The 23,732-nt window shown below is 42.7% G+C and overlaps 4 protein-coding genes across 4 annotated transcripts in view; 1 reads left to right on the plus strand and 3 right to left on the minus strand.

The window, feature by feature from the left end:
- The window catches only part of PLAT (plasminogen activator, tissue type), a 106,265-nt gene that overhangs the window by 24,261 nt on the left and 58,272 nt on the right, over positions 1-23,732 (minus strand). The gene's annotated exons all lie outside the window — the stretch shown is intronic.
- VDAC3 (voltage dependent anion channel 3) lies at positions 12-12,340 on the minus strand. The gene is made up of 9 exons (XM_063420166.1): positions 12,252-12,340; positions 9,429-9,500; positions 8,255-8,304; positions 5,572-5,724; positions 4,710-4,762; positions 2,816-3,043; positions 1,670-1,820; positions 741-798; positions 12-507 (listed from the first exon to the last, which is right to left on the minus strand). Exons 2-9 carry the CDS (start codon positions 9,493-9,495, stop codon positions 416-418), a joined length of 852 nt encoding a protein of 283 aa, XP_063276236.1. The 5' UTR covers positions 9,496-9,500; positions 12,252-12,340; the 3' UTR covers positions 12-415.
- LOC134562662 (uncharacterized) lies at positions 12,301-13,704 on the plus strand. The gene is made up of 2 exons (XM_063420167.1): positions 12,301-13,005; positions 13,518-13,704. Exons 1-2 carry the CDS (start codon positions 12,301-12,303, stop codon positions 13,593-13,595), a joined length of 783 nt encoding a protein of 260 aa, XP_063276237.1. The 3' UTR covers positions 13,596-13,704.
- On the minus strand, positions 13,714-22,834 carry POLB (DNA polymerase beta). Its single transcript, XM_063420165.1, has 14 exons — positions 22,682-22,834; positions 22,547-22,604; positions 22,406-22,472; positions 21,813-21,887; positions 21,237-21,295; positions 20,463-20,512; positions 20,008-20,059; positions 18,975-19,029; positions 18,819-18,891; positions 18,263-18,333; positions 17,483-17,569; positions 16,478-16,542; positions 15,821-15,960; positions 13,714-15,206 (listed from the first exon to the last, which is right to left on the minus strand). The coding sequence occupies exons 1-14, from the start codon at positions 22,740-22,742 to the stop codon at positions 15,112-15,114; spliced, it is 1,008 nt and encodes a 335-aa protein (XP_063276235.1). The 5' UTR covers positions 22,743-22,834; the 3' UTR covers positions 13,714-15,111.

Genomic DNA, 23,732 nt, shown 5'->3' on the forward strand with positions numbered 1-23,732 from the left:
CACTCCAAACCTTATGTTCTGACCGTGACCAATTTATTTCGTTCTGATGTAACCCCAGATTTCCACTACAGCACAGAGACCTCTTTTTATAAAAGGCTGTGAAGTACAGGACATGCAAAATGCAATACAATAATGGGGAGAGGTTGGATTTTCTTCTGGGTTTTTTTGGAACAGATTTAAAATACAGGAAAACTGAAATGTGGCACAAACATCACAACTTCCATGCATGACTTCAAGTGTCTTCCTTTGCTGTGCTGGCACACTCTGGACTTCAGCACTGGGTTAAAGTCATTCTTGGGAAGAGTAGGAAGTTCACACTTCTTCAAATTTCACAGTAGTATTAAGGCTGAAATGCACTGGGTACACTTTTCCTTCATCTTCCAGAACACCACCAGTTGTTTTACTTAAAGCTGTGTTAAGCTTCCAGCTCAAATCCCAGCCCAACTTTGTGACCTCCAGCACTGAAATTCTTGCCGTCGATCAAGCCTGAGAGGGTCAGCTTTACACCTACAAAATCAAATCATGAGAACCATCACACACTGAGATCCCTGTGCTCTCCCTCAGGTACTTGACCTCACTAATGCCACAGGAACTTGTGTACACAGACATTGTTTAGTTCTCTGAGTCTGTGTAAAGACTTTTAGCTCCTTTGTTCACCTATTCTGTTCTTAAGAGAATAGTGAATTAAACCATAGTGTAGTACTTAATACTACGTGCTGCTACCAGTGAGAAGTACGTACCAGGTCGGAGGGCATGAGTGTAACCAATTCCAATGAGGCTGGCATTGTTCACTTTAGCCTACAAGGAAAAAAAATCACAGTATTTATAAATGTAAATATTCATACAGAAGAGTCCCAGTCCCCTGAGGTGGCTTATGCACTGATGCTCTTCGGCTACTTGTACACCAACCCCTATTAGAAACGTGTTCCAATCTTTTCCTTTTCTCAGAGTTTTCAGCTTAAGCAAATGGTGCAAATTCTGCCTACACACAATGCCATGGTGTTCCTCACTGCCTCCTCAATTATGTCTTTATTTCTTATAAAGAGCTACTTACTACAGTCCCTCAGAGCCTGTCTTGTTCACACCACTCAGGAGTGATTTCCTTTCTTCTAATGAGCAAGAAATACATGACTATGTAATCCCCTTTTTGCATTACTAAGTTTTGAGCTCTTAACAATAGTATTTTTCATCTTTAATTTTGGTTCAATGGTCCTGGAACTAATTGTTTTGAAACATAAATGCTTGCTATTTCAGTTCTTAGTATTAAAACACACACATCAGCTGACTTTCAAGGGTTAACTTACTGTTAGGAGAAGGCTGTAAGCTCAGCTGAACTTCCACTATTGTAATTATTATATGGTTTAACATTATGGATTTAAGAATTAAAAGGACACTTCGTCCTTTCATTGTCCTTTAAAATACATTTTGCAGCACACTATTCCAAGGACACTAGTCTGACTATTTCACTACAGACAAAATTTTATGTAAGATTTCCCCCATACTTTCCTAAGTATGATGTTTGAGGTCCCAATTTAAATTTGAACCACAAAAGAAGCCACAGTTTGCAATCTACCATACTTCCTCAGTTACTAGTTAAAGCAACTGCTTCGTTATGGATTTTCAGTATTTAGGGAACTTGAAATGCTCATTTCTGTAACAAAATTCTTACCACAACAGAAGTCTTCTCATCCAGTTGGTACTTCCCAGCAATACCAAAACGTGTGTTGTTACTGCCCGCAGTCCATGCGAGATTGACTGATGTCTCAACGTTATTAGTAACCTTCTGATAAATAGACCCACCAAACTCGGTGCCATCGTTCCTGTTTGTAATAGATGCAAGTGTGTCAAGCCTTGCCTTGTTCAGTAACTCTTTAGATTAACCCTTCCCCACAATCATTCGACCATTAGCTCCTAAAATGAACCAAGAGATCCAATACTTCCCTGAACCCAGGCTCGCTACTTCCTAGCTGGAGCTGACAGACTCCTGCTATTTTTTTACGTAAAAATGCTTTGCTTGCAGAATGGAACAAGACTTTCCAACAGCCAGAGACCTACAGTTTCAGGTTCTGACCAAAAAAAAAAAAAACACCCCAAAAAAACCCCCCAAAAAACCCCAAACACAAACAAACAAAACCCCAAACCAAACAAAAAACAAACAAACCACCAAACCCACAAACAAACCCCATGCAGATAACCTGGTTACTTGTCTCAAGTAAGCCAGTGTGCAGAAACACATAAAGAATTCAGTTACAGGAATGAGAAGAAATTGAAAACATTGAAAAAAAATGTTGCATTACAATCATTTAAATACACCATCTTCAAAGCATCTCAGGCCACCTGAATGCCAAGACTAGACCTATGCAGTGATGACAGCTGGAAACAAATAAAATGCTATGCATGCCTTCCTCCTTCATCTTGGGCATTTCTGAGGGAGAAACTTTCTGTCTGGTGGATGGGGGGAGAAGGTACAGTAGTTTAATGGAAGGCTTTTTTGTCTCATGCCATAACAGAAGTTAAAGCTCATGGCTTTTAATTACAAATTACCATAAAGGCCCTTTACATCACCATCTTAGATATACAAACCCCAAAATTACGCTGAAACAAGGTATCAAGACAGCCAAGAGCTGGGAAGTTGTACCTATTTTGGTTATACTGGAAATGAAAACACTGAATATAAATTAATATAAACTAATTGGAAACAAATAATTTTTGATTCCCTTCCCTTCACCCACCTTTGACCTAAGGCCATTACTGCTAACTATTCCTGTAGTTCGGCTCTTCGGATAGTGTTTTTCTAAGCTCAGGTAATACTTACACACTAGTGTGCAGCTGAAAGTCTCCTGCCTTATATCCCAAGGCAAAATTATTTTGTGTAAGCTTATACTTGGCTGTATCAAAAGCCATCTGATAGCCAGCAAGCCAGCCTTCATAGCCCAACACTGCCCAGCCATGAATGGTGGGTCCAGAGAGATCAATGTCCACGCTGCAGCCTGTGTGGACATAGTCTCTTTTGTAGGAAATCTTCAACTTTCCACTCTTCTTCCTGCAGAGAGAAACATGCAGTTTTATCCACAGCAGTATGCAAGGATGTAATAGATGTAGTTTTACTGCAATATGTATGTCCCTTAAGGCCAGTTAATGGAACTACTGTAACCCCTACTCAAAACTCAACGGCTGCTGAAGAGGGCACAGGGTAACGATAATGGTGTTATGAATATTCACATGGTGCCACTTTCCCCCCCTACCATCTCAAACTCTGTACAATTCTCAAGAAGCAAGAAAGACAAAATTGTTTCTCCTTAATGCTTTAAAACCCATCTGGTTTAAAATTTTTTTTCTGTGCGAGTGTAATGCTTTAGGGCATCATCAGTTTCTTTCAGGAGCATCCATAAGCCTGCTGCAACAGCTGTCTTCTAATGAATTTTTGTCTGTTTGGTTCTCTCCACTGTTCCTTCCTTGTGCAGTGCCTGCTTTCCTTTCTTCACTGCTGGGTACCAGTCTCCTCTACCAAAAACAGGTTTCTTCATCCTCCAGATATCTCAGTCTGCCTTTTTCTGTCTCTCTTGTGATACCTCTTCCTCTCTCCAATGCATGTCTCTGTTGATTTTGCTACCAATTCAAACACAACTATGACAAAACTTTACCATGTCTTTAATTCTCTCCCCAACCTCCTTTCTCTTCCACTCCAGACACAGCAGAACACTTGTGCTGCGTCTCGCTCACACCTAGGCTTTGGGGTCTCATTTTTCACTTAGCTACTAATTCCTCCTATCCAAGCAGTATTTCAAACTTAACATTCTTCTGACAGGTTCTCCCCAACAATAAATTAATACCAGTCATTATTTGCAAAGCAGTCTCAATCTTTGTGCATTATCCAGATATAAACACCCCTTCTTTGCTCTACCACTTACCAAATTTAAGTACATGAGAACTGAGAAAGACAGCTAAGTGCTGTTCCACTGCCCATTCTACCTCCTCATCCCACTGTGCACAGACATCTGGCCAAAAGCATCAGCAAAAAAAAAAAATTGGTTTATGGAGTGGACAGCCTTAGGAGAGTCCACAGCATGAAGACCTAGTTGTTTAAGGGGAGAGTTAGAGATCTAGTACCTACTGCAAAACAATAAATTTGCCACTGGCCAAAAAGCTGAAGTGTTGCCCTGTTTTTTCTGAGATTTTTTAAAGCCTTCTACTTGCTTATAAGATGGAGTCAGTTCTTTAGCTACTGTTCAATATTAAGGGTCAGTTTTTCACTTTCTCACGCTTTGGAACATAAACAACCTTTCTTGTTTTTGTTCATTGTCCTTTGCTTACATATTTCCAGCCTGAAAATAATGTTGGTTGGCAGCTGGTCTGGCCAGTGGAGTGAAGGGGTGGCAACCCCAGGAGCCAATGTGCTCCCAGACCCACAGAATTATAAAAGGAAAAGAAATAAACAGGCTGGGCCCTTTCTTTGGTGGGGAGCAGCTTTCACTGAAGACCTCTGCCTCTGTGTCGTTGATTTTTGCATTCTGGGCAACACTGAAGAATGCTTTCAAGAACTTGTCCTTCTGAGTTAAGTATTATCCACTGCCTGCAGGAGATTCTAGAGTGACTGCAGAATCTTCTCCAATAAATGCTGAGCTTTTACACAATGAGCAGAATAAGTATTTTTAGAAGTTATGGGAAATTCTAGCATTCCTTAGATAAAGGTAATAGAAAATGTTTACCCTGTGTTTGGTACAAATGTAGTGTCAACAGCCAGCTTCAACCCTTCAGCCACCTGCAAAGAAAAATACACATCTGCTCAAAAATCAGTTGATTTTTGTTATAATTTGTTATATGTTTTGTTCGTAATTTGTTATATTCCACTACTACAACTCTACATCCTGTCTAAAGAGAAAACAAAATACGACCATAATGTCTCCCTGTGATTTACAATGAAATCTGAAGATGCTGCATGATGAAGGATTAAAATAGGATCCTTTCTTCCCACAATAAAGCCCTTTTAACAGCAGAGACTTTGTAGGTATGTTTTTACATACAGGAAGGTGCCACATCTAGTGCTGACAACAAGAATAGTCACAGAATAATGACAGAAAGAAAACCAGTCAGTTCACGTTTGCTCATTCTTTATGGTTTGAACAGTCGATACAGTAGCTCAAAAATCTCTCTCATAATCTACAGATATTCTGTTAAGACACAGTACTTCTCACAGGCCAAAGCACATACCCATCACATTTTCCTCCACCTTTGTTATTACCTGGACAGCATTTTCCATTTTAAAGCACAGGTAAAAGTACAAACATGAATGGCCATACATGGTGGACGGCAGCACAGAATTTTTACTTTCTTTGGCATTATTACTTTATACTTGAGACATTAAGTAAAAGGCATAAACCTTTTAATGTCAAAAAGAATTATGTTTTGAGAGTGTCCCAGTCCCAGCCTGTGTGTTCTGCAAATATATGTAACTTCTTCTAATACTTCAGATACTTTTGTGCAATTTTCCTTCTGCAGTGTTTTCTGTTCAACTCAATACTGTCTCATACCAGTTGTAGAAATATTTCCAAAGTATCTACTTGGTCTTACCTGATCCTCGACAGAAACTTCTGTTCCCAGTGTGTTATCTGTGTTCCACTTCTGGGTGAATGTAAGTCCATGGTCTTTCTCCTTATATTTGGTCTCTAAACTGCCTGAAGTCTTGCCTGTGTCCGTGTTGGAAGAACCGGTTGCATTGAACTCCTGTCAAGAGCACAATATCACAGAATCACAAACCAATCTGAGTTGGGAGGGCCCCAGAAGGATCATCGAGTCAGTGGCCCATATGGAGATTAAACCCACAACCTTGGCGTTATTAGCACCGTGCTCTAATCAACTCAGCTATTCACGAGTTCAGATCCTTCTCGTTCCAGGATTGTATCCTTGGATGTACATTACTTTGACAATTCTGGACTTTGCAGGGCGTACAAGGATACAAAGACTGTAAAAATGGTTGTGAAGTGCTAGGGAGCCAAGTCACATTCCTTAACACACAGTTTGGGGCAGTGAGGGATGCTGCTGGGGCAAGATGGGACACTTATTTAAACTAATGCATTACTGCAACAGCACAGCAGTTACAACACATCTAGCCAGCTAACAAAAACATGACAGGAGTCAGGATGCATTAAGACTACTTTAAGACATAATTGCTATACAGTGTTCTAATGACACTTCCACAAATTCAGTGTAAAGACATCTCAAACCTGCCTTAGAATTCAGAAGTTCAGAAAGTTCAAAAAACTTTCTTCTAAGTTTTAGAACAGGTAACTAATTAAAAAAGCTCGGTTTCTTTCTCAGATCAAGCAAAGGACAGATTGTGAACACTTGTTTCAAAGCCAAAGGAGATAAAAACCTCTGCATTGTCATATGATTGAAAGCCAAAGCATTCTGTCAGGCGTCAAGAACTCAATCTGCCTCTGGAAGCAGAAGCCCAGAGACCAGAAGTCTGCTGCCATCAGCCTTTATCTGTGTAAACCAGAACATCTCACCAAACCAGAGTTTCTTGAATTTGTTTCTGAAAAATCAAACTCATTCTGGCTCGATGTCACATGCCAGTCTGCATCAGCAGTTAAGTGGAGCTTCTCATTGTCCTTCTAGTTTATCTACAGGAATGCCATGCACTTAGTAGGCAAAACCACTTGCAATCTATGAAACAGTTATAATCAATAGACACTATTACTGTGGTTTTCTACATCCTTGTGAAAAACTCCCAAACATTTTGTGTCATAACAATCAGAGGTACTATTAGTATCCATGCATGAATTAGATCTCACGCTTTGTTCCTAACTTCATCCCCAAAACTCTTATTTTGTAGCATTAGAATCCTCATCAGAAACACTAACAAGCTCAAAACCTGAAACAACAGATAAATGTACCAACATCATATTTATCTTGTTTTCCCTCTTGCTGTTTTTACCATGTTCTTGTTGTGGATTGTTAGACAAAGATTGCAAATGGCTTTACACACATGGATCACACAGCAAATCTAGAGCTATGGACACTGTCAAATTGTACAACGTGAATAATTACATGACTAAAACAAATCAACAGTTTACAAATGACTTAGTATGCAGCACAGAAAGCCTTGTCAGACAAAGCAATAAAGAGCCAAGATGTCAAAACAATCACTATTCTTACCAACTGGATAAACATCCAAAGAAAATCGCATGGAAAAGAAAAAGCCACTTTTAGAACTTAATACAGTTGTTCATGTTCCATCATAATCAGAAGACAGCATAATTAACTATTAGTGTATTACTTGAGAATCAAAACTTCCAGCCAGGAAAACTGCCTGTCAAAAGATGTCAGTAAGCAGAGGCAGGCATAGTATGGAGACCACACAGATCCTCGTGCCCACACATTCCCAGTGCACAATGCAAGTAATCATCAAAGGCTCAACTGAGACAGAATACAGTAATAAAAAAGTAAGGACTTACACCATTAGCATGTTAAGAATGCAAAAAAAGGAGGGAGCTCAAGCAAATACAGTCACAAAGTAGGCTGAAAAGCAGCTCGTCCTACCAGCCAGAACAGCACTGAGCAGTAAGATGTGCAGAACTCAGGATCAGTGTAAGAAAAATATTATCTAGTAAGTAATACATGCCTGTGGTTAAAGATCAAAATTATGACACCCATTCCTGGTTTTGCCAGCTCTCCGGTGAAACTGCAAGAAAGCTGCACTTCTGCATCATTAAAATGGGGATCACAGGATATTCTTGTTACTTGGAATGCTAAAGCTTACTTAACCTCTCGAATTCTGCATATAGGGTACTGCAGAAGGACTGTTTTCAGTTTTAATCAAGTCTTGAATTTTAAGTACAGTAGAAATGAATGAAAACACGGCTAAGTTAAACATTGGTGCTTATTTGTCCCTTGACCTTTTGGATAAGTCTCTCTGCACTAAAAATCCTATGAAAACTAACAGCAGGGAAACTCAATTGCATTCATAAGCAGAAATGAGAGCTATGTAAGGTGAAGAAACTCGTGGGGGATGCATCAATGGAATGGGGAGGAAAGTAACAACACAGTGTGCAAAAATTCTTGCACGCCACAGGAACAGATGTATTGCTACATCAGCTTCATACTATTGCTGACATAGCTCAGTCAGCTGTGAGTTTTAAAATGAAAAATGAAAGAGAGAAGCAACACCTGCTAGCAAGTTAATACTTGTTACCAGTTCAGGAATTTGTCCTTCCATTGCTATGCTGGTCATGTTGAATGCCCCAGTACTTACCACTCCACTGCAAGACTTGGTCTTCAACTCTAACTTGACCATTCCAAATCCTGAAAATAAAATACAACAGCACCTGCTTCACTGAAAGATACAAACAAGGCTTATTTCCAACATACCCAAAGTATGCCAGGTAGGATATACTGACCTGAAACAGCCTATTTTCATGTTTAAACAGCTGTTGACCATACTGAAGGTTACAAGGATTATGAGAGGAATCATTGAAGGAATTCTGATGAATCAGAGTAAACCTCATAATTTATAGTCATAACAGAGACCAACTATCATGTATCTCCACCTTCCGTAGCTACCTGCAGTCTGGGACTCATCAATACAGTTAAACATCTCTTCTGATTTACTTTGTTTACTTTGTTTATTTTATTTCTGACTGCAGGGCAGGAAATTTTTCATCTCCTCTACTCCAAAAAAACATGTTTCAGCATACTTCAATCAGTGCCATATACAGAAGTACTATTGCTTTCTTCCTTTTTTGTCTGCTCTGAATCTATGGAAATATCTGGGCTTTGCACTAAGTTGAAAAGCTTGAAATAACTGACACTAAAGCAGGGAACTTGAGTTGATTTCTAGCAAAGCCTGAACTTTGGGGTGGGAGAGACCAGACCACAGTGCATTTTAGTTTTATGTAACATATGGATTTGGGATACAAATGAAATCTTTATTGCACACAAAATCAGATTTTAAAAAACCAGCACTTTCTAGTAGTGTTTCCAGAAAAGGGACAAATGCAAATACCATGAAAATATTTGCACTCCAGCTTTAACAAGCTATTCTGATTAACATAAAGATCACTCTTCCTCAGGAACCTGTTTACAAGCAAATATGGTCTCCTACAGCAATCTACATCTGTATCTCTGATTTAATGACTCTAAATAGAAAAATCAGAAGGTAAAAGAAGGCGTAGCATTTTTCAGAGACTGTTCTGGAGTGCATATTAAGATCCAGTTTGTAACCTTCCCCTCAAACTCTTTGCCATTGCATTACTATCAGAACACATGTCCAAAGTTCAGAAGAAGAAGGGGTAGATGCTCCAGGGCTCTGCTGATTTTCTGCCATAAGGTATTAGAGAATCTCTGAGGTACTCATGTTCTTACAGGCATTTGCAAGATGCCTAAGGGAAAAATATGAAAGGTGATCAAACTATCCTCAATTTACTTACCATATCCCTTGTTGAAAACATCCCTGGCAGACTTTCCCAAGTCACTGTATGACGGTGGGACAGCCATTGGATCTGAAACATACAGGAAGCTGTGAGAATCTTAGCTGTAACAGCATAAAGTCTAAACTATAGCCAAAGCATTAATAAATATCTACGATTAGTAGCCTCCAAGTACATCACCAATACAGAACTGTCAGATCTTTGAAGAATGTTCATCAAAGTCATCCTCACATCATTATTGCTTTGTCAAAAACAAGCTTCGATTCGAAGAATTTATGAAAGCAAATCCATTATTTAGAATCCCTGAACCCCAGCTATTACAATCAACTACTTATGCTGGCCTCACAGCCTTACACTGCAAAATGAACTCATGGGAGCCTTCCTGCTGTTGTGATAATGACAAAACATTACTTTTGTGACAGGACCCATTGTGAAAGGGTCTCCCAGTGGCAAATTACGTCAACACTTAACAATCCCAAAGGGAAACAGGTCTCCCTTCCTTCTGTGCTTGTGACTTCATAAAAAGCATTTTCAGAGATGTGACAAACGTAAAAGAGATCTCTGTATGCTGTCCAGGAACCATCAGTGAGTATTTCTGCACTGTGCACACAGAGCAGCAAAAACTAAATTTGCTAATAGGAGTACATTTCCTAATACTGTTACAACTACGTTGGAGGATACAGCTCAAAAGGATGGGCATGTAATATTGCAGCGTAGATGATACATTTTATTAGTTACCACAATTCAGGGATTTTGCATCAGAAAGTCCACAGTAAAGAAGCAGGCAAACTCTTCCCCAGTGGAAAATTAGTCTTCCTCTTCTAAAATAAGTTTGCAAACATGTAAAGGCATGCCTGGTCCAGAAGAGAAGAGCTATCAAAGATGCTCCTTTCATTTGATTTTAAGGGCCATTCTTTGCCATTCCTACTGCTGATGCATTTGTTCATATTCTTCTCTGCAACACCCAACACCAGAAATCCCTGATCCCCCATTTGTTTATATCAAACTGAAAGACTGATTTTAAAAGTAATGATGCGAACAAAACACCTGGAAGTACTCAAGTTATCACTTGCCTTCCACCATTTTAGTCTCTTACCAGTGTACTCAGTTTCCCTGTTGCAAATGCAACACTACTGTCCCGCTTTCAGACAGCCAGCCCTTCCTAAAATGAGGCACTTGGGCAATTTCCATAGCTCTTTGTTCAGTGACTTAATAACTAACTTGCAATATGTATCTATCAGTACACAGGCTCGATGGTCCTTGTGGGTTCCTTCCAATTCAGGATGTTCTACGGTTCTGTACATACCTGGGGGTTTAGAGGATCTGGAGCCCATGGAAACATTACAAAACACTCCACGATCATGGATTTGTAGCTGGCCTCTATACCACATATCCTGAAAGCTTCATAATGGTTGGTGGTAAGCCACAACACACTTTGGGAGTTGGGACTGACCGATTCAGAGTTTGAAAGAGATCAGTCTATTCTAACTTCCAAATTACATTGAGATTTTTCCATCAAACAATAATAACCCCTCACTCCAGTTTCTGAAAGCAGGCCACCCCTCTACCTCATTGATGCTTTACCGGCTGTTTCCCAAGTCTTTCTGCCTCCCTACACAGATGGGGTACGGCCTTTAGAAACAAATGACAACAGTGCTCAGTAGTCTGGGGGCTGTCCCTAACCCTAACCCTGAAAACACCTGAAGTAAAGGAGGACCTTACCATCCTGTTCAGCATCTTCTCAACCTAAATCTCACCTTTTTGGGTGACAATCTGTTGTGTTTACACCTCATTTTGATAAGGCTATTGAGTCATCTTCAAAATCGTGAGCCTGTTCATTCTCTTTAAACTATGCAGCTCTATCTTCTGTGTTGTATGTGTTTAAATGTGTATGTTAATTTTTATGGAAGCATTTAAACAGTATTAAAAACAAAAAAAAGAGATACTCGAGGTTAGCTCACACTGAAACACATAAATTCTTTGCTAACAACAAGCATCTCTACTTGCACAACAGACTTGTCTAGAGGAATCGAGCTCAGCTTCATAACTCTTAACATTAAACTTGAATCAACCAGGTGCAATGGCAACAGCTGACGAAACACTGTGTAAAATGGGAAAAGAAACACAAGAACACACGAATCGGTCTGTGGAATAAAATAACAAAACCAACCAACCAAAACAAAAAACCCAAACAAAAACCAAAAACCTTGAGCAAGAAATAGCAATAACCGTGAAGCCGGTTTCATGTTTCCTGACGGATGCGGCTGTGCCTTGCCCAGGACCAGCGCCACGCACCTCTGGTGACAGAGCCGGAGGGGCGGCGGCTGCTCGGCCCCGGGAGCGCGAGCGCGGCCCCTCCGGCGGCACCGCCCGCGTTCCGCAGCGGGTAACGGAGCGGGAGCGCTCCGGAGCGGGAAACGGAGCGGGAGCGCTCCGGCGTCTCTCCGGCTCCCTGGCGAAATGCCGGCGCGGTGGGAACACTCAGTCGCAGCCGCCTCACAAGTTCGTGCCTCTCGGCCGAGAAACCGGAACGGTTGGCAAGACCCCCGGCCGCCCGGTTTGAGAGACAGAACCGACCCGCGTCCCGGGGCTGCCCTTTCAGCAGCCCGTGGGCCTGCGGACGAGTAATTACCGCCGGAGCGAGCGGCCGGCGCCCCCTCGGGCCTCTGGCCCAGCCCTGCCGCGGCAAGGTGACTCGGGGGACGCCCGCCTCGGCGAGACCGAGAGGACAGCACCGGACTGTAGCCGGACAGCACCGCGGGACCGGACCCGACCCCACCCGGCCCGCCGCGGCCCCGGCGCCCGCCGCGGCCCCGGCGCTACCTGCCGCCCGCGCTGCCTCCGGTACGGCTCCCGGCGCGCCCAGGTCCGCATGCGCGGCGCCACCGCTGCGCACGCGCGCTCCGGCTCTGGCCCCGCCCACCTGGCCCGGCTGCCGCTGCGCGGCCCCGCCGCGCGCGCGGTCACGTCATGGCGGCGTGTCGGGAGCGCGCGCGGGAGCGCGCTTCGGCCTCCTGCCGGTGCGACGAAAGGCGGCACTGCGGCCGGAGCCGCCTCCGGTGCGACGAAAGGCGGCACTGCGGCCGGAGCCGCCTCCGGTGCCTCCTGCCGGTGCGACGAAAGGCGGCACTGCAGCCGGAGCCGCCTCCGGTGCCTCCTGCCGGTGCGACGAAAGGCGGCACTGCGGCCGGAGCCGCCTCCGGTGCCTCCTGCCGGTGCGACGAAAGGCGGCACTGCGGCCGGAGCCGCCTCCGGTGCCTCCTGCCGGTGCGACGAAAGGCGGCACTGCAGCCGGAGCCGCCTCCGGTGCCTCCTGCCGGTGCGACGAAAGGCGGCACTGCGGCCGGAGCCGCCTCCGGTGCGACGAAAGGCGGCACTGCAGCCGGAGCCGCCTCCGGTGCCTCCTGCCGGTGCGACGAAAGGCGGCACTGCAGCCGGAGCCGCCTCCGGTGCCTCCTGCCGGGGCAATGTTGTGCTTCGGAGGGACGGAGGAGGCCTGCGGGAGGATTCAGTGCCGCAGGCCCCGCGCCCACGGAGCTGCAGGGCAGCCCTGGCCTCACCCAGCCCCTCAGAGTCGGTATGTGAGGCCAGCGGGCACAAAAGGGCCGCTCAAACCCTTCACCTGCGTTATCAACAAACCTCCTTCAACTCCTTCTCAGCCCCGTTTGCAACTTCTGCACAGACAAACCCCTTAGGGCCACTACAGCCCTGAATCAAAGGAAGGAGACAGCCCCACACAATCTTAAGGCAAGACTCGGCAACTGGGACAAAACACTGACAGAATGGTGCAGCCAGTATTGTTTACAAAGCCCAGCTGTTATTCTGTACATCGTCTGTGCACCCAAATAAGAGTATAGTACATGCCCAATTACAGATTCCCTGTGATGAGGTTCACAGCTGTTGTCTCCCATGATCACCAGACATCTTGCAGTGTAGTACAAGTGTAGAAGAAAAGCCAATCAACTGAGATACAGGGAGTGGGGAGAGAAAGGAGAGGAAAAACAACCCCACAATATATATTTATATAATTCACAAAAAACAAGCAAGCTCTCTGAAGAAGCCTTTTTTTTTTTTTTTTTTTGCACACAGAATTCACAGTATTATGGATACAAATTCCATCTCAAGGCCCAAGACAAATCAGTCTTGTGGGCAACCTGTAGAAGATGAGAAGATGATGGAGAATGCTGTGTGCTGCCCAAAAAACATTTGTAAATATGTATTAATGCTTTTTGATCTTCTAAAATTACAGCTAATAAAATAATAATCAAACGCCATTACACATTCATGATGGAATATTTAATTGTTTATTCCTGACTACTGAAGAAAATATTAAATATATCAGCTATATATTTTTTTACAATGAGGCATCAAAATACTTCATATAGTCCCAAGTTAACTTCTAGTTTCCTTACATACTACTGCATGCATTAGCACTAGGGAACATTCCCAGAAAATAATTAACAAGAAAAATGGGAGAAAATAAATGGATAAGAGCATCAGCCTACAATCTCCATTACTAAGATTGATCAACTCGCCTCATATAAGTTAAAAGTGTAGTTGTTCTGCAGGCTTAAGTGAGATAAAAATGAGAAACAGTATTATGTCTGTTTCATGATTCAGGTCAAGTTAAGTAATCTGACTATACAAAATCCTCTCTGCCCTCACAGACGCCAATAGAGAACCTGCATTAAGAAACCAAGAGAAGTCTAATATAGTTAGCAAAAGCCAATTTGACTATGTACAAAAGTCTCATCTTTTCAAGCTTGCAGTTTTGTAATACAGTTGCCTTACTGCTACAAGGTATTCAAATATAGTAGCAGCAATACATTCCATGCTCATGCTCTGTAACACATGGAAACTAGTAGTTTACTACTTTTAAAAGTTTTAAGTTAACCAACAGAATCCCTGTCCCAAATACAACTAGTAATGCATTCTTGAAGAGACCTTGTCTCACATCTAAAGTCTTCATTACCTTTCCCAACAATTAAAGGGGAGGTATAAAATAAGATTCGAGAGGTCTGCATATAAAAAGGGCAGATTGAATCTACAGGAGTGGTAGAAGTGCATCAGTTAATCAGACCAAGCTGAACAAGTTGAACGAAACACAAAGCACCGCAATCCATAGCACTACAACATATCTAGTAACAAAATCCATTGGTCACGTGCAACAGGAGAATATTGAAAGATTTTAGAATTTAGTACACAGGAAAATCTCATCTCATTCCACACTTCAGCACCAAGACACTTAACAGAGGTATGAGGAGCTACAAACAGTAGTTGAAAATGGTACTCTTTAGGAGTACTTGATGATATAGCCTGCTTTTTCACTCTGGTATCTACATATATATGAGACAAAAAGAGATGCTGCTAGCCCAAAGCCCAGAAACATTCAAGGTCAGATTGAACTGGGCTCTAAGCTGTCTTCTCTAGTCAAAGATGGCCCTCTCATGGCCTGGACTACATATAACATTTAGGGGTTCCTACCAACCCACATTATTCTGTGACTATATGAAAATGAAATCTGACAGGATTTATCTTCACTACACATTCTGCTCGAGTGCCATGAACTTGCTTTAAACATCAGTAATACACAGTTTTTCAAGTAATATCCACACATTTTCACAAGTTTATAAGAAGCTATGAAAACATCTCTCTAGGCTACAAACCTAGACAAGCAGTTTGGTTATTCACTCCGATCCTTTGGCTCTCGGTATTTCCACTGGATATAATCAAAAATGTCTTTTTCACACTCTACTGGCAGGGCCTCTCCAGCAACTCCTGCAAGCAAATTGCACAGGCTATTTGAAAGGTGGAAAGTCTATACCATTCAGAAATGTCAAATGCATTGCAAATTTAAGACAAAGCTGCTGTAGGTAAAAGACCTAAAAACCCCACCCAGAACAACCTCCCCACCCCTCCACAAAATTTTCATAGTGTTTCCATACCAAGTCTTATTAGTGTCAAAGCAAATAAGGTAATGAATTAACTTTGGGGCCAAGTGGTTATGCAGTTAAATAAATTTATAATTGTGTGTGCATATATATACCCACAGCTCTCCTCCTAAGCAAAGCAACTGAAGGACATGACACACCTTGTGAAAAGAGTAGGAAATCAAATATGTGCTGTGCACGGCACAGAGAAAATCTTTAAATCAGTAAGACTTTAAGTAGATTAGGAGGCCCAAAGAGGTAACTTTGTGCCACAGAGCTGCCTGCATGTAAGCAGGCAGCCCCTTCTTGCTGTAATGGTGCACAATACCAAAAAGAACACTGTGAAAAATATCCCAAACTACAGCACTTATCACAAGCATTTCCAAAACATCGCAGCCAACTGAAGGAGATCAAACAAAGTGCATAACCAGAAAGATACTCTGTGAGAAGGCCCAGACTGACCAGTAACACCCAAGCGGCGTATTGTATATTCATTGATTGTGAAGCCCATTTCCAGAGCATGAGTTCGCATGTTCTTATTGAATATATCACTTCCTGTGAAATACAGTACACCACAGTAATACTGATCTTTCGGAATAAGCCTAGAATAAAAAGTAGAAGCAAAGACTTAGAACAAATATATAACAAAGTAACAAGCCATTTCAAATTCAGTCATTCAGACACTTGTAGGCTTACTTGTATTTATGAGTCTACATTCTGCAACTCTGTACATTTGATTTTCTCAAATGAAAGAATTGCATATGAAAGAAATGTTCAGCACATCTACCCTTACCCAGAAGTTACTGGTGTTCAGCCACTACCTGGTTATGGTGCTTGCACTCCTGCCAAGAAACAATGTCCAAGCAGGATGATGAAATAGGACACAATTCTGAATCTGAATAGAGTATCATGATTTGAAGCACAACATAATTGCTAATGACCTGTTGTAATTACCGGCAGTTGTGCGGTGGCTGCCACACTGCAAAGGCATTAGGAAGCTAGTAAATGCCCTGTTCTGAACATGGAAATAGAGATCTGAATGCAAAAATTGACACAAATGCTTTCTCTGTAGCAGACAGCTAAACTAGGGGGTTGGGTGGGGGGTTTTGATGCATGTACCGGATATCAATTCTCCGATGTGGATAGGCTGTTCCATCTTCCTTATCTGGCAGCTGACACACACCCTGTGAGGAAGTAAAGTAGGAGAGAAATTCAAATGAAATCAAACAGATTTGAGAATCATCTTTACCTCCCCACCCCTAAACAACCTCTAAATAATCCTGGAAAGCAAAGTTCAATCCCTGCTGAACTGAATAAATATTTTACTAGAACAGCCAGGTATCACAATACAGCAAATGACTATTTTACAACACTGTTATGAGGACTGTTGTTCAATGTAGCATATAACTGCTTCTTAAATTTTAAGTGCACCAGGAAGGCTTACAGTCCTCATTTCCCAGTCCTATTATTAACAGGCTTTTCAGTACACACAAATATCATCTGGTTAAGAAAAGAAAAAAAGCCCTGCACTGTCACCATGGGGCTAAAAAAATTAATGTTCTTGTAATTCATTACTTGCTTTAGGCATCCCATTCGTTACTATGCTTCAGGCATAATCCCTATCATATCCTAAGTCTAGTAGCTTATCCATTAAATCTGTTCTGCAGCAAAACTGACACAAAAAGAGACAGAAGTATTATTATGTATTAGACAAAATCAGGTAAACATAGTTCTGAGATCAAAGCTAAATGTTTCCAAGATCCTGAGGACTCAATTAGAGAAGTGGTCACTGCTGCAACTGAAGAAGTGATGTTGTGCTGAGGTTCCAGGAAACATCCAGCAATACACACACAATTGATATTATGCAATGAAGGCTACATCATCAGGGTTCAGAAGTACACAAATATCTGTACACTTTCTAATACCATAGAAATCTTACCATAAGGAATTCCCTATGAGTTAACTGCAGGAAATCTTATGAGCTGCAAGCGGGAGAATTAAAAAAAACAAACACACATCACCCCCAATTCCAGCAGTCCAAGCAATATGTCTTGTAGTCATCCTAGCTTCTGTAAGGAAAAGTAATCCCCCCACAACATCCTTCACCACCAAAGAAGCTCTTACCATGAATTTTGTGTCACCTTTAGACAGCATATCTGTGACAAAGTGGACTTTTTCCAGTTGTTCTACAACCTGATGCAAAAGTTTTGACTAGGAACAATAATAACAAAGAAGACAAAATTACTTCACAAATAACGAGACTATCTTAGCTATTTACTAGGTGGTTGATCCTGTAAGTACAGGATATCATCATAATTGTATGTACTATTCTACATGAAATTGGACCCAAATGGAAAAAAATGTAACAATGATACTAGGAAAAAGCTAATAAAATTACAGTTGTGCAACATAAAAACAATTTCAACCAATACCCTCAAGCGAGATTGCCTTGAGTTGAAAATGACAAACCTAATTCAGCTTTTAAACAATGAATGTATAAAAGGAACAGAAGAAAAAACCCACTAGAGTTAGTCCCAAAAGATTACAAGCGCAGCAGGAGAGTTTCCTATCATCTAGATGATTATGGCTACATAAAGAGATACTCAGTCTACCTTTAATCCAGCTACCTTTACAGTTCTGCATTATAAAAGCACATGAATTCAAGGGGGTGGGGGAATGTGTGACAGGAAGAGGAAGGACTGAAGGGTAAAAATAAGCATATTGACTAGTTCTGCAAGAGAAACGTAATACATGGGCCTGAGAAGTAATTGTAACTCCTCAAAATAAATACGGTGATCCAAGAGAAAAATTTAATATTATTAATATTTAAATGCAAACCCACAAAAAGCTGCAATATAAGTCTGGGACTATATGCAATGTACAGTACTGATCCACAGCACACACCTGTTTGGATGTTTCAGATGTGAAACTGGGATGGGTTAGGAGAACATCCATATCACCACTTGACTCTGCACCTAGGCAAGAAAGACGCAAAGAAAAATCCTTCTGTGTGGCAAAGCATACTAATGTTGGTGAACATACATCTTACATCTTCTTGTAAACATGTTTTTTTAGCAGAAAATCGTCACTATTCGCGATATTAGCAAAACAAAAAGATAATCCTAAAGTAAAAGAACCTTATTCTTTCCTCAAAAGTTTATATCCCCCATACCTAAGAAAATATCCAACAATTTCCTGTTGTACTCTATGGCAATGAAGCATAAATGTTGTTAATGTAAAAACAAAGCAAATAATTCATGTTACAATGGACTACTCTTTAAGGGGGAAGGGTGGAGAAGCAAGGATTTATGTGGGTGTCTCATCACTGAACTAGCTAGTCAAGACAATACTAACAGGAAAGGCCAGGTTCCACCATAGACTCTGTCAAAAAGAACATACATAGTAACTTGTCTTGCTTCTTATCCCAAAATAAAGATAATAAGATCACAAAGTACCAAACCTCGCCTAAAACTGCCACAGACTGTAGCAATATAGTTTTCGTCCAGCTTCTTTATCTCCTTCAGCACAATTTCCTATTTAAAAAGCAAAGAAGCGAGTTTAGAGGTGTCATTCACTGGCCATCAGTACCTTACTTTCTCAACAAAGAGATTCTTACCTGCATTTGCAGCATTTCTTCCCTTGGGATTCTTTTCTCAAAATCTTCAAAGTATCTGCAAATATAAAAATAGAAGTATCTGAAAAAGTGGCAGGGGCAGCAACTTAAAATGTCAGTAAATTAAATGTATATCAGAGGAAAGAATACTAACTTACACTACTGAGACATTACAAAAAGTTCCTGACTCTCATTAAACATCTTAAAAAACATCTTGCAAGGTGACAGTAAAAACTCACAATGGTGAGTTTGACAATGCTCAGAATATGGCTTCAGTATTTCCACTGTATACAAAGAGGTGCTATGAGGTGGGAGAAGTATTACCATATAACCAATTGCTTAATATTTACATAGCCCTTGGAAAATACAAAAGGTTCCTGACAAAACTCAGCCCTCCAGCGAGCAGGAACAACAGGTCCCTCACCCATGGTCAGAGGTGACCTATGTTGGAAGGACCTAAATGGAAGCTTGCAACTCAAATCCAGCTCCAGATATATTTGCCTTCAAGTGTAAAACTCAGATTTGCCAGCAGGCTGCTTGACTGTGGAGAAAGAGGGCAAGTGAAACACCATTAGGCTTTATTTGGTTCACTTGCAGCTTCTGACAAATGCAGCTACAGTTCTTCCACAACTACCACACCAAAGAGGCTCTCAACAAGCAGCATTCAAGCTGAGGAATACAGATGGACAAACACATTCTGCACAGCATTCTCAAGTTCAGACACACAAAAGTCTTACCTTGTTCACAGCATATTAAAAAATAGTCCAGGCTACACTTCTATGCAGATTGTGAAGAAATAACACTGCAAACTCACTAAAGTGATTCTCTGTAAGTTAACTGAGGAAGTCACTTAATATTAATTTCCCTCCAAATGGAGACAAAGCCTTCCAACCCCAATGAAACAAAAGTTCTAAATAACTGCCAAAAAGCATGTGGAGCACAGAGAGAAGAGAACCTTATTTGGCATGCACAACCTTACATTACATCCTGGTGTCTGAAGGAGTCATTAAAAACACTTGTACCCAAGAAAGCTTACTTCAACCCAATTCGCTGGTGATGGGTCAGCTTGTGCTCAATTTTTCTTAGATCTAGAAAAAAACCCCAAACAAAATAGTTAACTGAGGACTAAGAATCTTACAGGAATTTTCCACCAATGCAAAGATATTGCACATAAAGAATACGTAAGGAGGGAATTTCAAGCTACCTACACAACAGCAGATAGGATGACCACAAATGCACAGTGCACTTCTGATAATGACTTAATAGACCACCAAAGAGCCCAAATCCTTGTTACTTTCCACATAACCTGCACATACTTTACTTTGGATATGTATGAAATGCCTTAGGCCTGTGTACTAGCTTCAGCATCTTACACACCTTTGTGAAAGCCTAGGGCATATATGCTACCACAGTACCACTGTAGAAAAGGCAGCTTGACAGAAAAAAAAGATTTTACTGGAGTGTAAACCGAGGCCCCATATCAACACTTACCTTCTAAAGTCTTAATTCCTTCCTCAACAAACTTCCTAGCAGCAGCAGGACTGCAAAGAGACAAGGCAATCTGGCATCAGGAACAGCAAGAATCTTACAACACTGAACAGGACATCTGAATTATTTATAACTGTTTAGGTTCTTAAAGGCCAGGACTGAGGTTGCTTGTGATGCTTACATCTTTTCAGCATACTCATTTTCAGTTCATGCTTTCAATCAGCAGAGATCCAAAGCTCAGCTTGTACATTTTTTAGCATTGAAATAACTATACAGTGATAAGTAACTGTAAAAAAATAAATAAATAGCACCAAATAGGCAATATTGGCTCAGAGAATAATACCAAATGCATGAGAACATTGCAGCAGAGTTCTGATGGGCCTTTTTGTTCGCTTATTTTTGTTTCATTGCCTGCTTCAAGGCTCTGCTTCATCTTTCACAAAAACCCCGAGGCCAGAATATCACTTCCACTTTTGTCAGACTTTCTCGGTTCCATTCTTGACCTGCATCTCTCTCCTTCCCCTCTCAGCTTAAACACAGGAGCTTCCCACTTCCACTCCTGTACCACAAAGTCCATAATTTGTGATTCTACACCCTTTTGTCTCATTCAATCCTGTAATCAGCACTACAGTGCAGTGTGTCAGTGTGGGCATGATATCATCAGCTCAGGCTCATTTTCTTCATTATGTGCAATCACTCAAATTCTGGTCATAAGTCTACCAAAATGAACAGGAGAAGGGAAAAAAAAACCCTAAAACCACCCCAAGAAACTTTTACCCAATGCCAGTGACTCGTGTCAGGAAATTGATAGAAGCACTTGTGTCATCTTGCCGAATCTACAAAAAACAGAACAGTGAAACTCAAATCCTTCTTTACTCCATTTGCAATAAACAAAGACAAAGAAGCCTTGAGAAGCTAAAACAGCTTAGTCAGACTCTGGTTTGGAGGTTCACTCTAAGTCACCACAAAACCAAGGGTACCAAGATTAGTACTGCATATCACAATAACACCAGACGTAACTAGCCTGAAAACCACCCAACTAGCCATGCTAAGGCAAACAGCAGGCCTACAGAACAAAACTCCACAGCCTTCCAGCAACAGAATTTCACTGACAGAAGACCTGCATATGCCGATTATGTTAGCTAAAATATTTTCATTAATAGACAGTTTTGAGGCTTTGGCTGAGCTTCTCAATCCTCGATTTCTACTTACCATACACTCTTGTGTTCACCACTCCTAAGACTCTCCAGGGACAAGAATAGAAATGTGCAAAGCAAGCAGGCTACTTTGCAAAAAGTAAGTTATCAAGAAAAGCAACTATTGAGAAACACAGAACAAGAGAAAGAAACTCACCTTTTCCAGTTTGCGTAGTTTTCCAGTGGATAAGAACTCATCTATCTTTTCAGCTATTTTAGCACCTACTCCATCCTAAATATTGGGAGGTGAGTACAAACAGGTTAACTTCAAAGTCACTTAGTCACTGTATGGGGGAAGCAAGGAAAACTCCCTAGAATTTAGAGTCCAGAAAGAATTATGAGACACCCATGACCAAAATCAAACACTGGGCCATAAAAGAGCACAAGAATTCAAGGGTACAATATAAACGGCATAAACACTGTAACAGAAGGGCTATATCAAGTTTCCCCGAATCTATAAGTTTGAACGAGGCTCTGATTCTTACTGCTCAAGATCTCTGAATTAACAAAGGAGTAAGAGAGCAAAGGAGAAAGATACTTTTAGAGGCAGAGACTCAGATGGGATGCCCAGTTCCAGCTCAAACCCCCAGTGGCCACACCTCGCCCTCGATCCCGAACTCTGACTCAGGTACCGGAAAGAGGCGCTGGCAGAAGCGGGGCTGCTCCCACGCTTCCCAGGAAGCTCGGGCACGTCGCCCCGCTCCAGCTGCCCCAGATCCTCCCGCCGGCAACCCGGGCACAAGTACCTACCAGCTTCTTGGCTTCAGCGCCGCTCTGTATCTTGCTCGGATACCGAGAAATGACCGAGGCCGCTTTCCTGCGGAACAGTGCCGGTCAGCACCCGAACGGGCTGGGGCCCGGGACGGAGGCGCGGCGGGTGGGAGGCGGTACCTGTACGCGTTGTACTTGTGGATGGCCCGGTTCACGTTGCGCTCGTAGTTGGCCAGTTCTGCGGGAGAACCGCCGTGAGAGCAGCCGGGCCGCAGCCCTTCGCACCCACGGAACCGACCGAGCACACACACTTACCGGTGAGGAAGTCGGTGATGCCCTCGTTGGGGCTCTCCTGGGGAGCTTTGCGTTTGCTCATGGCCGGCACCGAGCGCCCGCGGCACCCTCAGGCAGCGATCGCAGGGAGGCGCTTCCGGCAGTGACGTCACGGCACATCCGGGCCCGGGGCGGGCGGGGCCGAGGATGCCGGAGGATGCCGGAGGATGCCGGAGGATGCCGGAGGATGCCGGAGGATGCCGGAGGATGCCGGAGGATGCCGGAGGATGCCGGAGGATGCCGGAGGATGCCGGAGGAGGCCGGAGGATGCCGGAGGAGGCCGGAGGAGGCCGGAGGAGGCCGGAGGATGCGGAGGAGGCCGGAGGATGCCGGAGGATGCCGGAGGATGCCGGAGGAGGCCGGAGGATGCCGGAGGATGCGGAGGAGGCCGGAGGAGGCCGGAGGATGCCGGAGGAGGCCGGAGGAGGCCGGAGGATGCCGGAGGATGCGGAGGAGGCCGGAGGATGCCGGAGGATGCCGGAGGATGCCGGAGGATGCCGGAGGATGCGGAGGAGGCCGGAGGAGGCCGGAGGAGGCCGGAGGAGGCCGGAGGAGGGCGGCGGGCAGGCCGTGTGCTGCTCTGCCCTGTCACACGCCTTCCTCACGGCCTGATGGCATCGAAGCTTCTTTTTTGCCCAAGTAGCCAAGTATCATGGGCCTCAAATGCGATCAGCTGGGTTCCGAATGTCCGTTCTCACCGACCTAGCCTCCCTTACACACCTCCTTTCCCACACAGCACAGACGTGTCTGCCTCACTTATTTGAGATTTTTGCTCAGTCTGCTTTGGCGGCACTAGTCCAGGATGTATTGGCAGCTGTGGTCTAATACCAAAGTAATCCAGTTTTACAGTACCAGAATGTCAAGTTTCAAAATATAGCTGCACACCTAGTTTGTAAAACCAATACTTTCTCCTTTTCCCCAGGAATCAATGGGTCAGCTTTCAGGGGTAATCCAGTAACCATCCTCTAACTTTTAACTGATTTCAGCAAAGCTTATCTGTTTATTTCTACTAAATCAGCAACATCTATTGTTA

Source organism: Prinia subflava, chromosome 29 (genome assembly GCF_021018805.1).
Source record: "Prinia subflava isolate CZ2003 ecotype Zambia chromosome 29, Cam_Psub_1.2, whole genome shotgun sequence".
NCBI classification, from domain to species: Eukaryota; Metazoa; Chordata; class Aves; order Passeriformes; family Cisticolidae; genus Prinia; species Prinia subflava.